Genomic DNA, 22,151 nt, shown 5'->3' with positions numbered 1-22,151 from the left:
AATTATATAATATAGCATTTTCTCTTATGAATTATATCTTTCAGAAATTCCATTACCCACACTTTTAAGAATTTCCCGTGTTGTATCCTCCATACCCCCACCAGTACCAGTACCTGTTTAGGCCGGGTCACGGGCCATCCAGCCCGTTTTCCAACCCTACTAGGAGGTGGCGCTTGGGAAAGAAAGTACCATATGACAAGATTGAGATCCATAACTATAGGTTTCAATGCATGAGATCTTGTAGCACTTTCTAGTGAGGTCATATCTTAAAGGTCCTAGAACAAAACAAAGCTATCCAGCTTTTGGGGGAGACATAATCTGACTGTATTGATCTCTATAGCTAAACCACCCATGGAATTTAAAGAACCTAAAGGAACATGAATCATATACTCTGCCAAATATTGTTCTTGCAAAGGTTGTATCAGTGTATGTCTTTCTTCAACCTACTCATGTCCAAACCATAGGATAAGGCAAAGAGCACGCAACAGTTCTAAACTAGCGAAAAAAACACCATTGCCTGAATACTGGCAAAAACATATGTAATAGCAATTTGTATAATCTTCTTTCAAAATCATTATTTGTTACATCTTTTGATTTGACTATATCATGCTTAATATAAACATATCAGTCATATAATATGAAAGATTCTTCATTTGGACTTTCCAAAACAACCAATTTTGGGCATGTATGAAGTGATGGAAAAATAGTATCTGGAACAGGCATAAAATAAAGAATTGAAGTTCTTAGTGATACTCTTACATTCTACAATGAAAGAGGCTTCCCAAAGATACACAAAAATGAAGATATGAAATGAGCTACATGAAAGCATTAGCCTACAAAAAGGGTTACCAAATCGACTGCATACATGGTAGTTTTTTTGTTCTATGTTAGCAAACATGGAGAGGAATGCTAGTATGGAACATGGGTACAAAGTGTCAAACACATTGAGGACTAAGGAACACACACACACCAAAAAAAAAAAAAACTTCAAGCTACAAAATAAGATGGTAAATCATATGTAAAAATCAAACTACAAAGAGAAAGGGTGTCAAATGAGTAATCCAATGTATGACACTAAGGCATGTTTGGTTGAGCCTCGTGAGATTTGGACTTTCATGCAAATGAGAGAATGAATCTCATTGGCATTGGCTAAACAAACATTAGAAAATGAGTGGTGAGAAATGAACCCTCATGTGGCTTTACCAATGAGAGTTGCTTTCTCAATTAAATGAAAATCAGAATCACAAGGCCCCTTGTGATTCTGATTCATATGACTCCAAATTAAATTTGGTTTGGAATCACATGTGGCCCAGCAAAACAAATTTAACCTAAATTAGTAAACTATTATTTTATTTCATTATGCTTTCTTTATTGATTACAAATAAAACGTGAAGATGTTGCCAAATGAAGTCACTAACATGCTTGCACTTTAGAAAGAGTAATAAAATTAACCACAAAAAACGAAATCCTAGAGCAACATTTGCTACGAAGACTTCAACACTGAATAAACTAAGAACTTGAATGCCCAGAGTCCAGAAGTTCCATTTGACACAGCAGGCTCGTATATATGGTTATGGAATAACTGGGTAATGGTTTTGTCTGCTTTTTCTCCTTATATGACAATATTAGAGTTACATGGAAAGAAAACCCATGAGCTATGTCACACAGATACTCCATTTTGACTCCTATTCCATATCCCTTTATATACAAGTCATATTGGGAGCTTCATAAAAATGGCCATATCCCCATATCCTCAGCCGTACCCATGTGACATAGCCCATGAATTTTATGACTCAGCTCAATGGAATGAATTAATTGATCATCAGTAACTGGAGCACCATGAAATTGCATATCTATCCACATTCTACAACATGGAACAGTTTATGAATCCTTGTAAGGTTATTTGATTTCTTGTAAGGTTATTTGATTTCTTATAAGCTTCTTGAACTCTTAGGTTTCTTTGCAAGCATTTGCAATCCAAAGGGACAATAGCCTTGTCATTCGCAACAGCTTATAAAGGAGCAAGGAAGGGGTTTAAAATCCACATTTTGCAACCTGTAGAAAATTTAAGTGACAATGTGCTGCAGCATTTACACCAATAATGATTAGTCTACACCATTCACAGCAACGTCATCTAATCACCAGTTTGATTACTTTCGACCAAATCCATCTTTAATGCATTGTACTAATACACATTCACGCATGAACACAGGAGATTAGAAAAATAAGATAGAGAATCGAGATCAAACTTCACAAACCACATCTAAACACACCCAACTGATCGATGATCCTTCACCACAGTGCCAACACTCAAATATATCTCGTTACTTGCAAATATATATCCCCAAATCAAGATCAATCAGAAACCTAAATACATGGTCCATAAGGCGTTCTCCTTGGCAAAATACCATTACTTACAATACGAATGTGTGATGTTATCAAAATAATCTTACATTTTCAATCTATTATTAAATACTATTGTTAAAAGGAAATCCACCGAGATTTTCATAAAAGTTCGATGACGAGGAAGACAATGTCCGCATTTGTGATGGTGGCAGTGAATCGATTCAGATATCTATTGGGCACCAAAGGCAGCGAAAACAACAAAAATGGGAACTAATCGCCCAATACAGTTCCAACTAAAAGAGAACACAAAAAACCTTAGTTTCTCCTTCAATGTGACCGGAATCAAGAAAAAGAGAGAGGGGAGGAGAATTACTTGGTCGACGGATGAATCCACGGCCGCAGAATGCGTCCTCCGAGCGTGCTCGAAGAGCGCCGGCAGCGGCATCTCCTCCATCTTCGGTTCCCCCACTCCTCAACCCAAAGAGGAAAGGGAAAAGATCAGAAAACACCTTTACAAACGGCCAGAAAAAATCACCGGAAAAGGCGCGAAGCAAACGAAGGATCTCTTTCTCAGGAAGCGATCTCCCCGATGGGAACCGGAAGGTGGCCGAAATTCGATCGGACAAAAAAAACAAAGGCGGCACACGCTGAGGAGAAGGCTCCGGAGCCAAATAGGCGGGCTTGGGAAACACGAGTTGTTTCTCGTTTCTTCGAAAACGCACACGTAAGTCTGCCAAAACTCCAAGCTGTGAACGGGAAGAATTCTCCAGACGGATGCTATTGCTTGACCCTAAGGTTTAGATGAAAAGCAAGCCCACCTAACCGCCTTTCGCCAGGTGTGCAGATGGCATACCAATCGCAAGCGGGTCAGATATGGGTCGGATCATCTTATCTCTTAAGCCGCATGTGGCAGAGGGATTCGAACCTGGGCCTTCAGCTTGGCACAGGACCCCGTTTACCACATGGGATACCACCTCGGTGGTGGGTCGGATCATCTTTGACCCTACATCGTAACCACTTTGATAAATCAGGCCTGGCTCCGTATCAGGATCAGACTGGTAGATTCCAGACCAGAACCTGATTTGAGTCTATGTGATGTAAACGGGTGAGATGTTGTGCTTAACTAAATCCGATCTATTTAGATCCTGGCCAATCCAATTCGGAGTCGGATACATATTTGTATGAAAAAGGTAGTATAGCATCCTGATCCGACTAGCATGAAATAGCTAATTATATACATTTTCTATTAATCGGATTATGGTATCCATCAAATTCAGATTCGGTTAGACATGTAGCTGGATTCAGATGAAAACTCCAAATTGAATCCGTTTGATTGTTAATCGGATGTCCCTTTACTAGATCGGACTAAACGGATTCAGATCCACTCGAATACACAACCCAGAGAGGGTTCACTAGGGTTTTGACTTGTCAAGCCAATAAGCCACCGTCTATCCATAACCATAACCATGGTTATAAATCTCTGTTCTAAATAACAGAATTTCTTGTTAGGGATGGCAGTGGACCGGGGCGGGTGGGGGACAAGACCTCCACTCCCACCCCGTCTCAAAATCCTGCCCTCCATCTCCGCCTCCATCCCCGTACGGGTTTTGATTTTAACCTCCATCCTCATTTCATGTCCTCCATCTCCGGTCCAAACGGGTCGGGGGCTCTTTTCCCCTCTATCCATTGCCATCCCTAAAGAAGGATTGGAGATGGGGCAAGGCGGGGATCGGGCGGGGCGGGAGAAAGCATGAGTTCATCCCCGCCTCCATCCCTGCACAGGTTTTGATTTTAACTTCCATCATTGCCTTCATCTCCGTTTCATGTCCTCCATCCCTAGTCCAAATAGGGCGAGGCAGGGAGGAGCCAGTTTCTCCCGGTCTACTGCAATCCCTATTTCTTGTAGCCTAATAAATGAAAAAAAGCATGGCTTTCCTGTTAAAATGAGTTCATCATACCTCTCTCCTTGGAAAAGCACTTTCCCTCCTCCAAAGTGTCCTTTTTCACACGAAAGAGGTTTCCTCCTAGAGTGAGAGTAGTGTAACAAATGCTCCCTGAGTAACCTGCTCCTTTCCCAATCAGGTGAACATGGGGGAGTAATGGCTTAGCCAAGTCATATCTTGAATAGGGGTGCAAAAGTACCCTTCCTGCTCTATGCACTCACTGAATAATTGCTTGAGAACATGGTTAACACTATCCAAACATGATGTCAACTTTTCTTTTTTCAGGGTTGGTGTCATAAATTATTTCGTTGGGGCGTTCCCTACTGAGCAACGCGCTGTACTCTATAAGCCCGGAGGCAATGATAGATGGGCAAGGGTTGCTAGGTCGTCGCCCAGAAGTGACGCGTCACACCGGCGCCCGGGTGTGGTGTCAAATAGGCAAGGGTTCCCTCACTTTGTTGGACGGGTGGGGGTAAAGAAGTTAGTCAAAGAACATAAAATTAGGTTAGCCACTTGAAACATAAGATTTTTAACTGATAAGTTGGTAGAGTTAGTAGATGTTATGTGTAGGAGAAAGATTGATATTTTATGTCTACAAGAGACCAAATGGGTAGGTGAGAAAACAAAAGTGATAGAACCTTGGGGATATAAGATTTGGTATACAGGAATAAATAGGAATAGGAATGGAGTAGGGATTGTTATGAGTCGTGAGTTTATAGATAATGTAGTTGAGGTCCGTAGGAAGGGTGATAGGATTTTACTTATTAAATTAATATTAAGTACATATATTATTAATATTATAAGTGTCTATGCACCTCAAGTAGGTTTAGATGATTCCATTAAGCGTCAATTTTGAAAAGATTTAGATGGAGTAGTACAAGGGATATCTTATGGAGAAAGGTTTTTCATCGGCGGTGACTTTAATGGGCATGTAGGCATTAGTAGGGATGGATTTGAGAGTATCCATGGAGGCTATGGTATAGGAGAAAGAAACGAAAGTGAAGAAAGAATTTTAGATTTTGGTTTGTCTTATGATATGATCTTAGCAAACACTTGGTTTAGGACGAGGGAGTCTCACCTAGTAACATTTAAAAGTGGGGTTAATATGAGTCAGATAGATTTTTTTCTACTTAGAAAGAGAGATAGGGGTTGTTGCATCGATTGTAAGGTTATACTGGGAGAAAGTGTAGCTACACAACATAGAGTCTTAATTTTTAAATCTTAGAATTAGACAATGTCGCAAAAGGGATAGACATAGGATAGATCCTAGAATTAAGTGGTGGGCACTGAAAGGAGCTAAACAAGGAATGTTTGTAGAACGGGTAGTTAAGGAAGTTGATTGGTGTCTCGAGGAGGATTCAGAATCTATGTGAAATAAGATAGCGGGTGGCATGAGAAAAGTGGTTAAGGAGGTATTGGGTGAGTCTAAAGGCGGTGCACCGCTAGGTAAGGATACATCGTGGTGGAACGAGGATGTCAAATTAGCTATTAAGGTTAAAAGAGAGTGTTATAGAAATCTAAGTAAAAGTCGTGATAATGAGAATTTGGAGAAGTATATGGTAGCAAAAAAGGAAGCTAAAAAAGTAGTTCGGAACGCGAGGGATAAGGTATATAAGGAGGCTTATGACAAGTTGGATACCAAAGAGGGCGAGAAGGATATTTATAGGCTTGCAAAGATGAGAGATAAGAAATCGAGAGATCTGGGTATGGTTAGATGTATTAAAGATGAAACACAAAGGGTTTTAGTCAAAGATAAGGAGATTAAGGAAAGATGGAAAGATTATTTTGATAAGTTATTTAATGAAAGTCATGCTTAGGATCTTGGAGACTTTTTCATTCATTTTCATGAGATGAATCGTGACTTCATGCGCAAGATTCAAAAGAAAGAAATTACAGAGGCTTTGAAGAAAATGAAATCAAGAAAGGCAGTTGGCCCAGATAGTATACCTATCGAGGCTTGAAAATGCTTGGGAGAGAAAGGTTTAGAATAGTTGACAAATCTTTTTAACAAGATTTGGCGGACAAATAAGATGCCTAATGAGTGGAGGAAGAGTACTTTGGTGCCTTTATATAAGAATAATGATGATATACAAGATTGCACAAACTATCGTGGTTCAAAAAATGAGTGTAGCTGAGATGCGTATGCTGAGATGGATGTGTGAAAATATAATAAAAGATAAGTTTCGGAACGAGGAGATACATAAGAAGGTAGTCGTTGCACCCATTGAAAATAAGATGAGAGAGAATCATTTACGGTGGTTTGGACATATTCGACGAAGGCCTAATGATGCTCCAGTTAGAAGGATGGAGAAATGGGAAAATATATTAGTTAAAAGAGGTCGGGGTAGGCCTAGGAAGACATGGATGAAGGTGATAGGAAAAGATATGAATGCTTTGAACCTCACCGAGGACATGACATTAGATAGAAATGAATGGAGGAGAAGGATTCATGTGGAAGACCCAAAATGATTTTCTTTGTTGGTTCATATCGCCGACCCCAATTGTTTTGGGATGAAGGCGTAGTTGTTGTTGTGTCATAAATTATTTCAAAGTTGAAAGGAATAAGATTTTACCTCTAAACCTATTATTTGCAAACCAAATGCTTGGATCATTTGTTCCATACATATAATATATTGTATGATATAAAATATATTGATTGCCACTTAACAAGTTTATACGTGCTTAGCTAAACACCTATTGGCTACTGTTCATGTTTGTCTTGCCAAGCCTATTTCATGAGCTTGAACAAGCTCCTTAAATGCCATGAGTAACTTGGCTTGTTGCCTAGCCCTACCCAAGGACATTATGGCAACTATTTGGCCATCTTCGTTATGGATATATTTTTCTTTATTTTATCTTTCAATGGAGTTGCACTATTGTTATTCTAAATATGTATAAAGGCTGAAATTTGGGTAGAGATAAAATGATAAATTTCTCCAATTTACTGTACCTAGATCCAGGTATGGGAAAATCATACCAAACTCACTGATCCGACAAACTTTGGTCACAAGTGGTGCCAATGGATTAAGGAGCTTCTTCTCATATCCATTATGGCCATGGTCATCTGCATCAATGGTTTACAAGGTATGTTCTTTGACTTACAAAGGGGACTTCGTCAAGGGGACCCCTTATCAGTGTGACAAATATTGCAAGATTTATGAAAAATCTCGCGATAATATCGTGAGAAATTGCCTGAAAGTTTAAAACAGCAATTTCTTGCGAGATTTTCAAAATATCGCGAGAATTATGAGAAAAACATAAATACCGTGATTTAAACGCGATATTTATGTTTATTGCAAAAAAAATCATGTATTTTTATTTTTAAATAATTTTTATTAAAATTTTCTTATAAAAATAAATTTTAAATTGTTAAAATTTATTTTTTTATTGCCGAGATTTTGCGATCGTAGCCAAATCATTTGCTAGCTACTTCAGCCCTTCGTCTAAGAATACAATTCAAATGACCAAGCCCTCAAGGAGTCGTTTCTTGGGATATAATTGTTTCATTACACATCACATGGATATAGAAAACCTATCCGAGACTCGAATACTACTTTTATGAACGAGGACACCCATTTTTTAAAAAATTAATATACTTCTAATAATTATAGCATACAAAATATAGTTAATTTATTTAGAATGAAACAAAAAAACCGTGAAAAGTAAAAATATACAAAGAAAAGTATCGTTGGTGTCGTGTCATGTGGCATATCGGCATGTCGTGTCATGTCTCTTGGATATTCAACATTGTGCCCGTGTAAACAACCCTGTTATTGATAATTAATTTTAGGGTTTTTTTGCAAATTGGTCCCTGACTTATACCTGATTTTCAAAATAGTTCTTGCCTTATACCATTTTGCAAATGGTTTCCTGCCTTTTCATTAACAGTTGTTAGCTTTTCAGACGATCTACATTGAAGATCAGATAAATTGATGCTTCTACCCTTACCGCCTTTCATGAGGACCAATTTGCAAAATCTGAATAAGGTAGGAATTAATTTGCAAATAGTTAATTCACTAACAATTATTTGGTGAGGGGCATTTTAGTGACCAATTAACCATGCATGGTCAAAGTGAGAAAGGAAGGTAAGCACTATTTTGTAAATCAGCAATAAGGCGGCAAAACCAATTTGCAAAAAAGCCATTCTAAAAAGACTTTCACGGCTTAGTTTCATGGGTGATGTCATGGGAAGTTCGGCGCATTATCGTCCGTTTCTACCTATTGGGCTTTCACAACGTTCAAAAATCCTGGTCCCGGGAACATCTCATGTAATTTTGAAATATATGTTTTTTCAAATGCTTTTTAAAATAATATAGTAATTAATGAAATCAAGGGCAGATACTGAATTTTAAGCTAGCGTGGGCACAAATGCATAGTAAAAAAAACTAATAATTTCTATGACAATAAACTATACTAACAAATATAAAAAAATCGAGGTACTATGGAGTGTCATATTCATAGTTAGGAACCTTGGTTGAAACTAAACATGTTTCCAATAATAAAAAAAAATATTTAAGATCAATATCATAATAACATGCATCTATACTAAAAAATTTAACTTTGTTTGATATAAAGACCAAAGAAAGTACATTTCATGATTAATAGAGTGTGATTAAGCTCAAGTTTTGATCTTGAAATGCATTAATCAAGACGTAACAACAGAACACAAACACCCTATAAATAATTAATTAATTAGTTAATCTTCTAAAAAGCCTGCACAGGATATCATAAATGTTTTATAAATAACTAAAAAAAGTACACACCACTCAAAACGAAGAAAAACATCAAACATATTTAATAAATTTTATATATTTCACCAATTTATCTTTATCATAAGGTTAATAAATGAAAGTATTAATCCGATGAACAAAAAATAATAAAACTAATAGGAAAGCACTAAAATTCTCATCTATGCTAATAGAAAAAAAAACCCATAAAATTCTAAGTTTCAACCAAAGTCAAGTATTCATTATTTATAATTAATGCTAATTAAAAAGAAAAATACATAACACCCTAAAAGTATATTTCAAAATTTATGTCATTTAAATAAATACAAAATCAAAACCCTAATTTTAGTTATGCATTTATGTTAATCAAGCATGTAAAATCATGTTTAATGTTAATTAAAAATATTTAAAAGCAAAATAAGAATCTAAATACTATTTAAAAAACAGAAAAAAAATTAAAAACCTAATTAAATATTCACAGTATTAAAAAAAGTAAATGAAATCCTCAATCCTAGCAAACATCGTTCATACATAACATAATTGAAACAAAAAATAACAAAACCCTTAAATTTCTAACTAAAATAAAGCATGTGGGTAATGTATAATATTAATTAAAAAAATAAAATTACCTAAATTAAATATTCATCTTATTTAAAAATAAAACCAAAATTTAAATACTATTCAAAAAAAATAAAAATAAAAAACCTAATTAAATATTCATGCTATTTAAAAAAAACTAAATAAAAATCTAAATAAAGCTAATTGAAACAAAAAATAACATAACCCCAAAATTATTGAAATGCAACTATTTAAAAAAAGTCAATCAAAACTCTAAATCCAAATCCTAACAAACAATAATCATAATTTTATATTCTAATTAAAAACACAATTAAATAATAATTAAATACTAATTAAAGCATTCAAGAATGAAAGAGAGGACCTCATCCTGTGTGCTTCGCGCCAGATGGTCGGAGGCTACCTCTGTGCCTCCAGATGATGGCTGATGGGCCTGTGTTGTGCCCTATGGCTATGGGGTCGAGCCATGGGGGGGAGGGGCTACACAGAAAGTGAGAGGTGGGGTGAGGAGAGGGAATCAAGAGAGTAAGAGAGAGTGGGGGCCCAGTTTCTGACAACCCCTATGGGCCTATGGTTGTGCGATTATGGGATTGCAGGTAGGAATTGAGAGAGAGTAGGGGACAAGAGGTCATGTGGGGCCTTGTGCCCTGTGGTTATGGGGTCTCGATGAGAGCTAGAGGGAGAGAGAGGGAGTGGGGGCAAAGGCCTTTGTGAGTGTGGGCGGCTAGCGGTGGGCCTCTGGTAGCTATGAGATCGCAGGGAGGGACAGAGGGCGAGGGAGTGGCGAAGGGTGAGAGGGGTTGTGGAGGCCCCTATGGGCCTGCACATCTGTGATATGGGGTCGTGCCATCGTGCACCTATGGGTTTGCACTGTGGGGTTGCATGGAGGGGTAGAGGGTGAGAGCTGACACAACGATACAATGGGGTCGTGGAGGGAGAGAGAGAGAGAGAGAGAGAACAAAAGGGGGTCGTCGGCTCATTTTGGATCGGGCACAATGCCCACCCTGATTGGGTCAGGGTGGGCACTACCAATGTTATACGTGTTGTTAGGATATGCATATCCCTCTTAAGGGATTTCATCGAGTCAGGGTGGGCACGTTCCCACCCTCCCATTAACGTGGCTCTGCCCCTGTTGAAAACATGTTATATAAATATAAATGAAACATAAGTGATGTAAAATATATCATAAAATGTGTTTTTAATAAATTATTATCATGTTAAATAATGAAACTTCTAAAATGGTTTCTTGAAAGTATCATATTTTTAATATTTTATCAACTTTCAAAAATATCACAATTTTTGGTGGCATAGGTCTCACGTCATCCTCTATATTCAACTTTTGCTCTATGCGTGTTCTCAAATTCTTTGTAAACAGGAAACAAGGACACTGGTCTTATTATTTTAATCATTAATGATTTTTTATATTTAAAATGCATGAAATTATATTTAATACTAAAAAATCACTAAAATATTATATAAAATTTTCAAAAAATGATTGTCTGATACTTTTTTTAAAATGCCCCACAATTTACCAAATCTGTCAAATGGACAATATTATAGTTTCTCAAAATTTTCTTGTTGCTTTTATCTCTCGCATGTACAAATTTTTTATTTTTGCACGTCATGGCACTAAAATAATACACCCATGAAACTCCTCAACAAAATAGCATATGTGGTTGTGAAATTCCAAATAAAGTTTTGCGAAATTCCAAACAATTTCTGAAACTCCAAACATTTTGTGAAACTCATCACGAGTTTCACAATGCATGTTACAAAAATGCTTTCTAGTGTTGTGAAAATTCGTATCTTGCAAATTTCAGAACAATTATTGCACTAGCATTGCAAATTTATTTATTTTTTGCAAAATTCCCTATGAATAGTATAAAGGCAAAGCTAGGATTTCATAGAAATTAGTTTTTTATGGTATTCAACCAATGATAAATTATGGACACTTTTCTACGGCCAAGTGGTGTCACTTCATCCGTGAAAAATCATCGACGACAAAAAGATTGGTAGAAAATCATTGACGCCAAAAAGATTGATTGAAATTTATTGACGGTGAGAACATTGGCGGCACTTGCAGTAAGGGCATCTTATGGTATGGGTGGGATAGGAAATGAAATCTATAGTCGATATTCGATCATGTGGTATGGATGAAATATGAAGTATTCTTGAGGCCATCCCGCTCTAACAAACTGTGATAGCTGGATATATGTGTTTTCTCCCTATCAATACATAGTTGACATATCTCACATTTAGCGTTCAATCACATGGTATATGTGAGATACTCTGTTTTCTCTCAATCAAAGATGTAGTGAGAACCAACAATCTTGTAAAAGAATGAAATAAATACAATGTATGAGAGAATTCATTTTATGAAAAATGGAATGAATGCAATGTATGAGCGACTTCATTTTGTGAAAAAATGAAATGAATGCTATGTATGAACATCTTTATTTTATGAAATAATAAATAAATGTAATGTATGAGCGACTTTATTTTGTGAAATGCATGCTTCATTTCTCAACCCCTTTTTTGCATCAAGGTGCCCTGTTTTCGCAAACCCTGAATATGATTCAAGTATATAGAACTTGTCACATTAATCATCTGGAAGATTTCCCTCATACAAAATACATACTCAAAAGAAATCCCGCTAACCTGTCACTCTTTACAAGAGCATTGCATACTCTCAAGATCAACATAGTAGTCATGCTTCCAGTCATGAGCTTTGTAATGATGGTAGAGGCAATGCACTACTGCCATGCATAACTTTTGTGCTTCTATCTAGCGTTCTTTAATCTTTATAAATACCTCAAGCACCATAATGTCAAACATTTTCTCTTCATTAGTCATTCTTTTCTCGTAAAGTTTCATCAACATTAGATGAAGCTTCTCAATAAGTGAGATTCAGAGTTTGTCACATATGAGGAGAATTCACGAATTAAAGCACTCTGCTATAAAACACCTATACCTTCTAGCAAAAAAATGACTATTAGCCTAATTTATCAATTTTATCTTATTAACATCTTTATATCTTTCTTCACTTTTGTAATACTTGCAATTTTTTTTGAATTTTTTGAATAGATGAAAGGGAGAATTCTTGGTAATTACTCGAGCATTAAATTTAAGTAACCAATTTTGGGATGATTATAAGAACTTTAGTTTGGAGTTCAAAAATGAAGTTGAAATTATAAGAACTTTAAAATATGTCAAAAACATTAGTTTTTTGGTATAAAAAGTATCTTAGTTTAAAATTGAGTGTCTACATAATGCCCCTCTTTGTTGTCGACCATGCAAAGTTTGGTCAATAACAAAGAAGTAGACACTTAATCTATGAAAAGAGCAAAACAATAGCGCTAACAAAGTATTTTTGAAAAGATATCTTGTAAAAAAAAAGATATAGACAACTTGACAGTGTAAAATGGTAGCTAAAAGCATGTACACAACTTAACATGAGAGTCTCCTTGTTATGTATGTCGTATAAACAGGGATGTCTAGACAAACGAGGTTGGACTACAAACTAAGCTAGTATCTTGTTCAACATGAGGGATTTCTCTTGAACTCGGTGTTTGTAAGTGAAATGTCTTGCTGAATGAGGTCAGGCAAAGATATAACAAGTACCTTTTCACAAAAAATCAGATGAAAGACGAGTGATGATTTTGATAAAAGACAAAGACAAAAACAATAGCAATGATAAAGACAATCCTTTGGGGGGAAAAACATCAAAAAAATGACTTGAAATATATATTTTTTGGCCCTTTTGAAAATGGAGTAGATGTTGTCTGTTTCAGAAATTCATCTCTTAGGAAAAAATTAGGTTTATGATGGTTTATGTGCTCATCAAATAGGTTTCGGATTGCTTCGTTAATCCATAGGACAACCTATAGACCTAATGTCTTCTTATCTATAAGATGATCCTAAAATATAATTGGGTAGGCTTTTTCTAATGTGCCATAGGACAATTAGGCTCATAAAAACTATGTTAGCTATAAGAAAACTTGTTGGTGACATGCTATGATGAAATACTTTGATTTGACCCACTTTGATCAAGATGATACCATATCAAATTCTTAAGACAAAGTTTTTGACTCATGAAAGATCACATTTTTGAGAAAATATTGCAAGAGATACTTGGCATTAGCTTGGCCGAAATCAATTTTGTCATTTTTAACTAAAAATAATTATGTTATAAAAATGCATTTATAGACATTCCTCACTCCCTGACTTAATGATCAACCATTTAAGGTGGGAGGGTCTTGTTGCTGACCAACCATCTTTCTGAAAACAAACAAGGAACCATGTTTCACATTAGAGTCTCCCCGACATAATGAGTAGTCATGAAAAGTGGGAGGTCTTGTCGATGACCGACCATCGGTCTCAAGATGAAACTATATTGCACCATACTCAAGGTCTGATTGAATTAGTTTAGAGCTTAGACCAGTGTGTCATGGTTATGATATGTTATTGGAGGTCAGAGATCACTAAATTAGGCTATTGGGTGGTTGAGGTGCTTAAACGGTAAAAACTATACGTTTAGCCAAATCAGCAGGGTGCAATTTTAGTATTTCGGGTCTCACTCGTGTGTAGGGTCTTAGTGAAGGTTATGATTAATTCTAGAGATTGTGTAGCAGGTCTAGGTTGGTCCCAAAGCGGTCTACATATAGGTGTAATTTGGGTATGTGCAGGATATTAGTGACACGTGACATCCATGTTATGGCGGTGGCTGCCCATGCTGGGCGAGTTACTTTGCACTTAGTTTGACACCCCAAATGTCTTTTTGGTGCAAAAAGAAGGTCGAGTTTTCAAGAAGCAGAAAAAGGGAGTGAGTGTCTTATTTCATTCTATTTTTTTCCTTTCCCTGCATTTTTTCTTCTCCTCTACTGTGAAGCTATTTAGGGCAATTGTTTTTTGGTGACTAGCCTACCGTGGTTAGCATTGCACGAGAAGGTGCAAGCTTGATTGTATACCCAAAATGAAGGTGTGTACAACCCTACTGCACTCGGTGGGGCAATTGTCACTTTTAAGAAAGCACCTTGCTATGTGCTTCCAAGCATTGTTCCACTGAGAAAGGGTGTAAGATCTCCTATAATGGTTGCCATGCAGATTACGCAGAAATTTCCAACAAGATTTTTAAAATGTATAATTTTCTTGAGATTTTATCAATAAAATCTTGGAAAAAATATAAAATTCAAATTATTTCTTAAAAATAAAATTTAAAAAAAAATCAAATAAAAATAAATCAATTGTACAACTAAAATTTACACGATAAAATGTAAAATCAACTTTCAAAATAGCCACTTCCTTTCATACAATAATCATGCAACGCATTTGAACTTGTAAAAAGCTTATCAAAGTTGAGAACGTAACCAAAATACTTAATGGTTTAATCACCCACCTAAATACCACATGCCTTACAATGAGAAGAGACAACACAATTTCTTAGCATAATGCAAAAAAATAGCTTGACAATGAAAATAGAAGAATAGAATTTAAACAAGACTCATAAAAGCTCATCTAATGAACAACCCATTTATTGAAGCATTCAGTTAATGGTAGGCCACAAAATTCCTACCAAGTTTACCACCACCTCCATCTCTTTCAACAATCCCAACTCCAACACCAACCCTTGCTCTATCGCCCAAACACAAAAAACAAAAAATCAGTTCCATCACCGAGGCCTCCACCACCACAACATCCACCCACACCAGCATTCACAGCCACCTCCAAGAGAGAGAGAGAGAGAGAGAGAGAGAGAGAGAGAGAGAGAGAGAGAGAGAGAGACTCACTGCACTATTGAATGCTGACGATGCCTCAATTACCAACTCACCCACCACCGCACCACTGGTTTGTTGTTGATGCCCTTCACCCACAAATGCGACCTCCAATGGAACTAGCTAGGGTTCTCCAGTTCAGAGAGGCAAGTAGGCATTGAAATGGAAAAGGGCAACAGGGGGGAGAGGGGTTGTGGGGTATCGCGAGAAATTCAATTTCTCATGAAATTTAAAAGTTTTTATCATTGAGTGAATTTATCACAATATTTTTTAGAGAAATTCATATTTCTCGTGATATTTGTTGATCATGCATAATTTTTATACATAAATTCATATATTTTTCATGCATGATCATGTCAATAATTGCTTAAAAAAATGCTTGTTTGGGAAGGTTTTCAAAGTTTTTATCAAATATTAAATTGAGCAATGTGAACCCTTTTTGAGTCTTTTTGAGAAATTAATTAAGTTTTTGAAAAATTCTTTCAAAAAAATAGAGTTGTTTGAAATATTTGAAAAATATACAGATTTTTTTTGAAAAAAAAATTCAAAACCTAATTAAAACATTATAAATTGGTTGTTTGAGAAAAGAAAAGGTTCTCTCTCTTTGGAATTCACGCCTCCCACTTTGAAGCTCACGTCTCTCTCTCTCCCCCTCTCTCTCTCTCTTTCACTCTTCTTTCTCTACCAGCCAGTCAGTCCCTTCTCCTTTTCTCTCCTACTTCTTTTTCTCCTTTTCCCTTTCTTCTCGTCGATGGTTTCTTCTTCCTTCATCAAAGGGTGCAGCGTGACGGACATAGATCGTGGAGATGCCACTCTTTTCTCAACCAGTCCAGCCGAATCACTCGGTAACCTTCTTCATCTTCCCTCTTCTCCTTAAGTTTTCTCTCCATAGCTAGTTTTATCATTGGATTTGTTCTTTTCCTACATTGTGTTTGCATTCAGATTAAGGGGAGAATCATTGTCATATATCATGTCATTTGCATATTTGATTCCTGCATCTATATAGCATATAGAGAGCAATAGGCATTAACTTATGCATAAGCATTGTAGTTAGATATAATCTGGTTATCTTTAGCAATGGAGTTTATTAGTAATAGTTTGTTTTCTTTTTTTTTCTTTTTTAGCCAAGTATTGTATTTATTGTTGTGTTTTGTGAAATCCGGTTTTGACGCCAAGCAATATGGTATTTTTTTATTCAGCCGGTATTGAATCTGTGTTTTCTTTTATTTATCAGTCTCAGTGCTTTTATTTTATACAACCTATGTTAAATATGCGTGCCATTATTTTATCAAGTTATCATCTTGTTTAGTTTCAGCATTTTTTTTCATTGTGTGTTCTACATATAGTGTTCTAAGTTCTTTGTCTTTTATTCGTTGTTTTTCTTTAGTCGGCTTGCCTAGGGTACACGGTTTTGATTTTAATTTGTTTTTTTTTGTCATTTGTTTTCATTAGCTAGGCAGTAGTTATCCATTGAATTCGTTAGATAGTGGTTCAACCCAACAGTAGTTGTTATTTCAGTAGGTCTGATAGCATTAGATGTTAGTGCTTATTTTAATAGGTTATTAAAATAGCTAGTAGATTTTCATGATTTGTGAACATCGAATAGTGTTTTTATTTTATGCAGTACGTGTGGCTGTAGATTAGGACAATTCTTAATTGTTTTAGTTAGTTTAAAGTATGTTGGGTTCATGTTAGTGATTTTAGAGTTATAAATATTATTTAGTATGCATAGGTAGTTAATCACCAATAGCCAATTGCCTTTTGTTTTTAATAATTTGTGTTTTATCACGCATAGGTTAGATTATTTCATTACATAATTTTGTAATTTAGTGGGCATTAGGTCCAGTAGGTTCTGTTTTACTCACGTTAAGTAATTCATATTAGTTTTATTTGTTTTAACTGCAAGTAACATTAGATGTAGTGTGATTCAGATTAGCTGATTAGCATAGTTACTATTAGCCATTTTTTTTTTTTAGTTCTTGTTCATGTTATTAACTTGTTAATATTAGTTTAATTAAGTAGTTTGTCATGTTCAACTGAGTGCTTTCTTGATCTTTAGTTTACTTTTGCTTCTTGAAATCTTGCTTTCTTGAATTAGTTAGGTATTGATTAGTTTGTTAAAAAGTTAGTTCTTGAATCCTTGTAGTTAGGTAGTTTTGCTATTTTGTCTTTTAGTGTAGGTTATTACAAGTTGATTTCTTGAAATAGTTTAGTTCATGTTTAGTTAGTTTAGTCAATTTAACTCTTGTTTTTGCTAAATTCTTTTTATCATTAGTTCATAAAGTTGTGTTAGTTGTCTACGTACTGCTTGTTTTGTGTTTTGCAGGGAAGCGTCGGAACGTGCGGTAGAGCCCTTTTCGTGCCCTAAAAGAACTCTCTGAGGTCCCTAAAGGATCTCCTCAAGAGACCCTCAGACCCTCAGAAAGACCCCTCAGGGAGCCCTCAGAAAAGCAAAAGTTCAAGAAAACATACATTACCTCAAGAAGGGACAAAAAAACTCGAAGCATTGAAGCCTTTTCTTTTCTTTTTAGATTAGGGTTTTATTTTATTTTATTAATTGGGTTTGTAATAAAACCATTTATTTATTTTGTTTAAGCCCTCTGCGTAGGGCCGTACTCCCTTGGTTAGTTAATTATTAAATTAATTATTTTTAGTTTGACAATAAAGAGTAGTTTAACTTATGTGTTTGAATACAAGTATTTCTCGTTCCCTGAGATCGACCCGGACTCCACCACTCGTGCGAGCCAGTTTTTATTATTTAGTGGCTGGCTTTCACATTAGTTTTTATCAAAAAATATTTTTTTAAAAATTGTTTTCATAAAACTCACACCATTTGTCACAAAGCTCAACGCCACTTTGTCGACCAAGTTTTTTCTGCTTGGTGCAGAGCACCTGCAAGTTACTAGTAGTGTTCATAATATGCAAAAAAGAGATCCCAACGTATAATATGAGTCCGACAGATCAAATTTGACGGAAATAACATTTCAAACAACCTGAATCCTACTGGAATACCATTACTGTTTTCGTCCACCATACCTGGTTATTCAGATTCAAGTTAATTGGGTCTGACATATGATATAGATCCAACACATCAAGATAAGCTCATAGGCTGGCAAAGATTCCAAGCAATCTCTGCACTAAGCTGTGACCAAGGGGGACCCCACCTTAGGTACTGATCTGACTCAACCCGTCCAAGATCAGATCCAGACTCATCCGGATCAGGCCTCTCCATTCTTCTCATATCGCTGTGTTTGGGGTTATGTTGGCCGTGAAGCTGGGAGGTATAAACTTGATCCATATAGAAGAAGGATTAATGAAAATATACACCGAATGCATAGCAAGGTCAGGTCGATTTGGACAATATTCAGTTCATCATTTTTATCCCCCATGGCTAGAAATTTGATATTGAATCAGCTCGGCTACCAAGACAGACCCGATCCATTGACAGCCCCAGCTTCGTGCAAGTAGCAAGGGCGAAAGGTTACTGGAAGCATCAAACAAGATGGCTAAAGGCAAAAATAATCATGCAAAAAATTGGTAATGTAAAAAAAGGGCCCAACCAGGTTCGAACCGGTGACCTCTTGATCTGCAGTCAAATGCTCTACCACTGAGCTATGGACCCAATGGCTGACAATCTTACAATTTAATTTTATATAATACTTTTGCTGTTCCGGGTCTTTTAAATAGTCGAGGAGCTCCATACTCAGGTTGCTTAGGATACCCCATGTCAGCACAGACGTGCCAACTCCTGCATCAGGTTTTGTGCTTCTCGTCTTAACCAATGCATATAGAAGATATTTTGAAAAATGTAATGATTTATCTCAATATTTATAGAAAACGTACAACATAATCTTAAAAATATTGTAATATTTTCCTAGCACCAAATATATATATATATATATATATATATATAAATATATATATGATGACATATTTTTGTTTTTACTCGATATAATGTAGATGTGTTTAGCATGCTCGCTTAAAATGCATCTCTTGTTTTATTTAAGATGGATATATCATATCTTTTCTTCAAGCATTGATTTTTGAATTTAGTAAATTCTGCTTTTCATTCACCTTTCAAGAATAATTACAGATTAGTAATTCACTCAGCATCCGAGAATCTTAGTCATCCCTTTCCAATTTACAAGCTAAAAATATGATGAGTAATTTGAAAAAAAAAAGGTAGATTCACATGATATTTTTTGTGGATATTACAAAGTTTGCATATAATATAAGAAAAAAATGATTAATATTTATGAGGATAAGAAAATTCACATATATTTTATTTGAGGATGAGGAAGTTTACATATATTTTATGCGAGGATGACTTCATGAAGTTCATATAAAATATAGGTGGACTTTTTTATTCTTGCATAAAATATATGTGGACTTCCTCATCTTCATAAATATTGGTAATTTTTTACCTATATTTTATATAAACTTCGTTAGGTCCGCAAAAAAATTATGTGAATATACTTTTAAGTTAAAAGATGTAATATAATTGAAAAGTCTATCTTCGAAAAAGACATTTCTCTCAAACCGTTCATCAAAACAAGGCAATATTGGTGGCGTTGAAAAGCTAACACACTGATTTGTCTATCCTTTTTATTATTTTTCTGTTTTTTAGTATAGGTGAACGAAAAACAACATAAAATAACTGGGCTAGGTGCAACTGTATATGTTTTTTTTTGTTTACAAATATTATCGGAGTTGTATCTCAATGTATGTTCCTTGTTTTCTAGTGATTCAGATGTCATTGAAAATATATTTTATGTCTAATTTTTTTATTTTTTATGTATTTTTTCAGAATAAAATTTTGGACCGAAAATCAGTAGTAAAGTTTGTCAAACAAAAAATTCATATATCCTTAACGGATCTGCACATTTAAAGGTTAAAATGGTTATTTTAATGCTCAATATTTGAGGTTTTGGTCATGATTTTGGTAAATTATAAGTTTTTTTGAAAAAAACACATTATTTTTTTCATCCAATATAGTCATTTTTTCATAAATTATATTTATTATTAATAAAAGAGCCTATACAAGCCTAGACGAGATGAACATTAGTTCATGTTGGAGCTTGTCGAGCCTATTTCATGAGTTTGAACAAGCTCTTTAAGAGTCAAATCCACAAGTGGCTCATCTCATGTCCCAGCCCTGGCCATAAACAAAGGAATTCTTATCTATTAGTTAGGCTGCTCCACATTTTCCATGTGTGTCAATAGGCTATACCAAAACTACACGGATTGCAGTTTTGCACTAGGAATTCCCTCTGACTGAATACGAATCCAGTCAGTAATTAAAGGGTCTGTCGGTAATTCTCATTTATTCAGCCCAGCCGAGAGAGAGAGAGAGAGAGAGAGAGAGAGAGAGAGAGAGAGAGAGAGAGAGAGATTTTACACACAAAACTACAGAGTAAACGTTTACATCCATTTTCTAGCCAAATATGAATATATGAAGAAAAAAAAAACCCATCTGAAATTTACCTTACATCCCATGCTGACATACTCCAAACTCTCCTAATGACACATGGGGCACATGATCAGTCCGTTCTCATTACACCTTGTGCACCTAACAAACAATTGCTTCTCATCAAACACCTTGCAACTCCCATTACAATCCAAACAAGGGATGAACCTCAACCCTCCACAAGCCTCACAAGCCTCATGTTCACCCTTTCCACCAACGGTATCTAGCATCTCCCCTAACTTCCCCCTCTCGTTGAGGTCTACTATATCATCCACACCCCCAACATACCTGCCCTTAATGAACAACCTTGGCACATTGATGCCCTCACCTAGCAATTCCCTCAACTCGGTTAGGTAGTCCAAGTGGAGCGAAACGTCTCGCTCGTCTACCTTGACCCGGTACCCCTCCATGATCGATTTGACTCGCTTGCAATCCTCGAAAGTTCGCCGGACACCCCGAAGCATTGTGGTGTACAACACCACGACATCGGCACCGGCCGGGGGACACTTCTCTGGTAGGCCCTCTAGTGGATCCCTTCTCAGACTGACGAACTTCGGTGCTGAATTGCCTTCTTGCGTCCTTTGTAACCGGTCCATAACGATAAAATAGTTGTCTTTGAGTTTGCGGGACTTGCCGGAGTCTACAATAGGCTTGACCGGAGTCTGGCCATTCATAGGTTGTTGTTGACTCGTTGGTTCAGACTTTTGGTTGAGCTTAGCATCCAATTCTTCAAGTGTGTGGAAAGAGTGCTTCTTGGTGATTGGTTTTTTCTCTTCTGAAGCCAATTGGCCCGGTTTCTCGGCTTCCAAGATGGATCGGGTTTCGGGTTTTTGGTTTAATGTAGGCTTTAGGTCTTCTAATGCTTTGCTTACCTCGGACCATGAGTGAGGAGCATCTGGTGCAAGCTCAAATGTGTTGAGCTTCTCTAGTATAGGTTTTGGCACTTCAATTCTCTTGCATGATTGTTGTTGTTGTTGTTGCTGCTGCTTGAGCCATGGTTCCTCCGTAATATCAATATTGAAAAGGGCTAGGCTCGCACCGGTCGGACGGTAAACGTCCATCGGCTCAACATGCTTAGATGAAGCACATCCCATGTTGAGAGATGCAGATGGGCAAAGAGTGCATGCAAGGATCCGTGTGGTCTGGATCCTGCTGCAGTGCTAGGACATTTTTTTAGATAGATGGCTTATCCTTTAAGAGGGTAGAGGGTGATCGCTATTCCTTGAATTGCATGTATGGCACATTTCGAGGCAACGTGTGTGTTGATAGAAGCTCCACATGGCACGATTTAATTGGTGAGAGTTTGCAATTTGGCGTGCAC

General features: G+C 36.3%; 2 protein-coding genes and 1 non-coding gene across 6 annotated transcripts in view; all 3 read right to left on the bottom strand.

Annotated features, from left to right (window-relative positions):
• Window positions 1-3,061, bottom strand: part of TAP46 (2A phosphatase associated protein of 46 kD) — a 36,116-nt gene extending 33,055 nt beyond the window's left edge. For all 4 annotated transcript variants that reach the window (XR_016428097.1, XR_016428098.1, XM_089990268.1 and 1 more), the window contains exon 1: window positions 2,720-3,061. Coding sequence is in view for 2 of the 4 variants with exons in the window: in XM_089990268.1 (XP_089846394.1) it covers window positions 2,720-2,800 (81 nt within the window). In the remaining 2 variants the exon portion in view is untranslated. The remainder of the gene's footprint in view (window positions 1-2,719) is intronic.
• Window positions 3,062-18,913: 15,852 nt separating this feature from the next.
• TRNAC-GCA (transfer RNA cysteine (anticodon GCA)) lies at window positions 18,914-18,985 on the bottom strand. Its single transcript has one exon. It is a non-coding gene; the product is annotated as a tRNA-Cys (tRNA).
• A 1,770-nt stretch (window positions 18,986-20,755) lies between these two features.
• Window positions 20,756-22,025, bottom strand: LOC149814739 (uncharacterized). The gene has a single exon (XM_089990267.1). The coding sequence runs from the start codon at window positions 21,922-21,924 to the stop codon at window positions 20,881-20,883; it is 1,044 nt and encodes a 347-aa protein (XP_089846393.1). The 5' UTR covers window positions 21,925-22,025; the 3' UTR covers window positions 20,756-20,880.
• Window positions 22,026-22,151: the final 126 nt, after the last annotated feature.

Source organism: Nuphar pumila, chromosome 15, assembly GCF_984573655.1.
Source record: "Nuphar pumila chromosome 15, dmNupPumi1.hap1.1, whole genome shotgun sequence".
Lineage (NCBI taxonomy): Eukaryota > Viridiplantae > Streptophyta > Magnoliopsida > Nymphaeales > Nymphaeaceae > Nuphar > Nuphar pumila.
Note: the sequence above shows the minus strand (reverse complement) of the source record. Positions and strands in the feature narration are given on the sequence as shown.

Bases quoted from the DNA above. Each gene is read 5' to 3' on its own strand.
- LOC149814739 (XM_089990267.1), bottom strand. From the start codon at position 21,924: ATGGGATGTGCTTCATCTAAGCATGTTGAGCCGATGGACGTTTACCGT.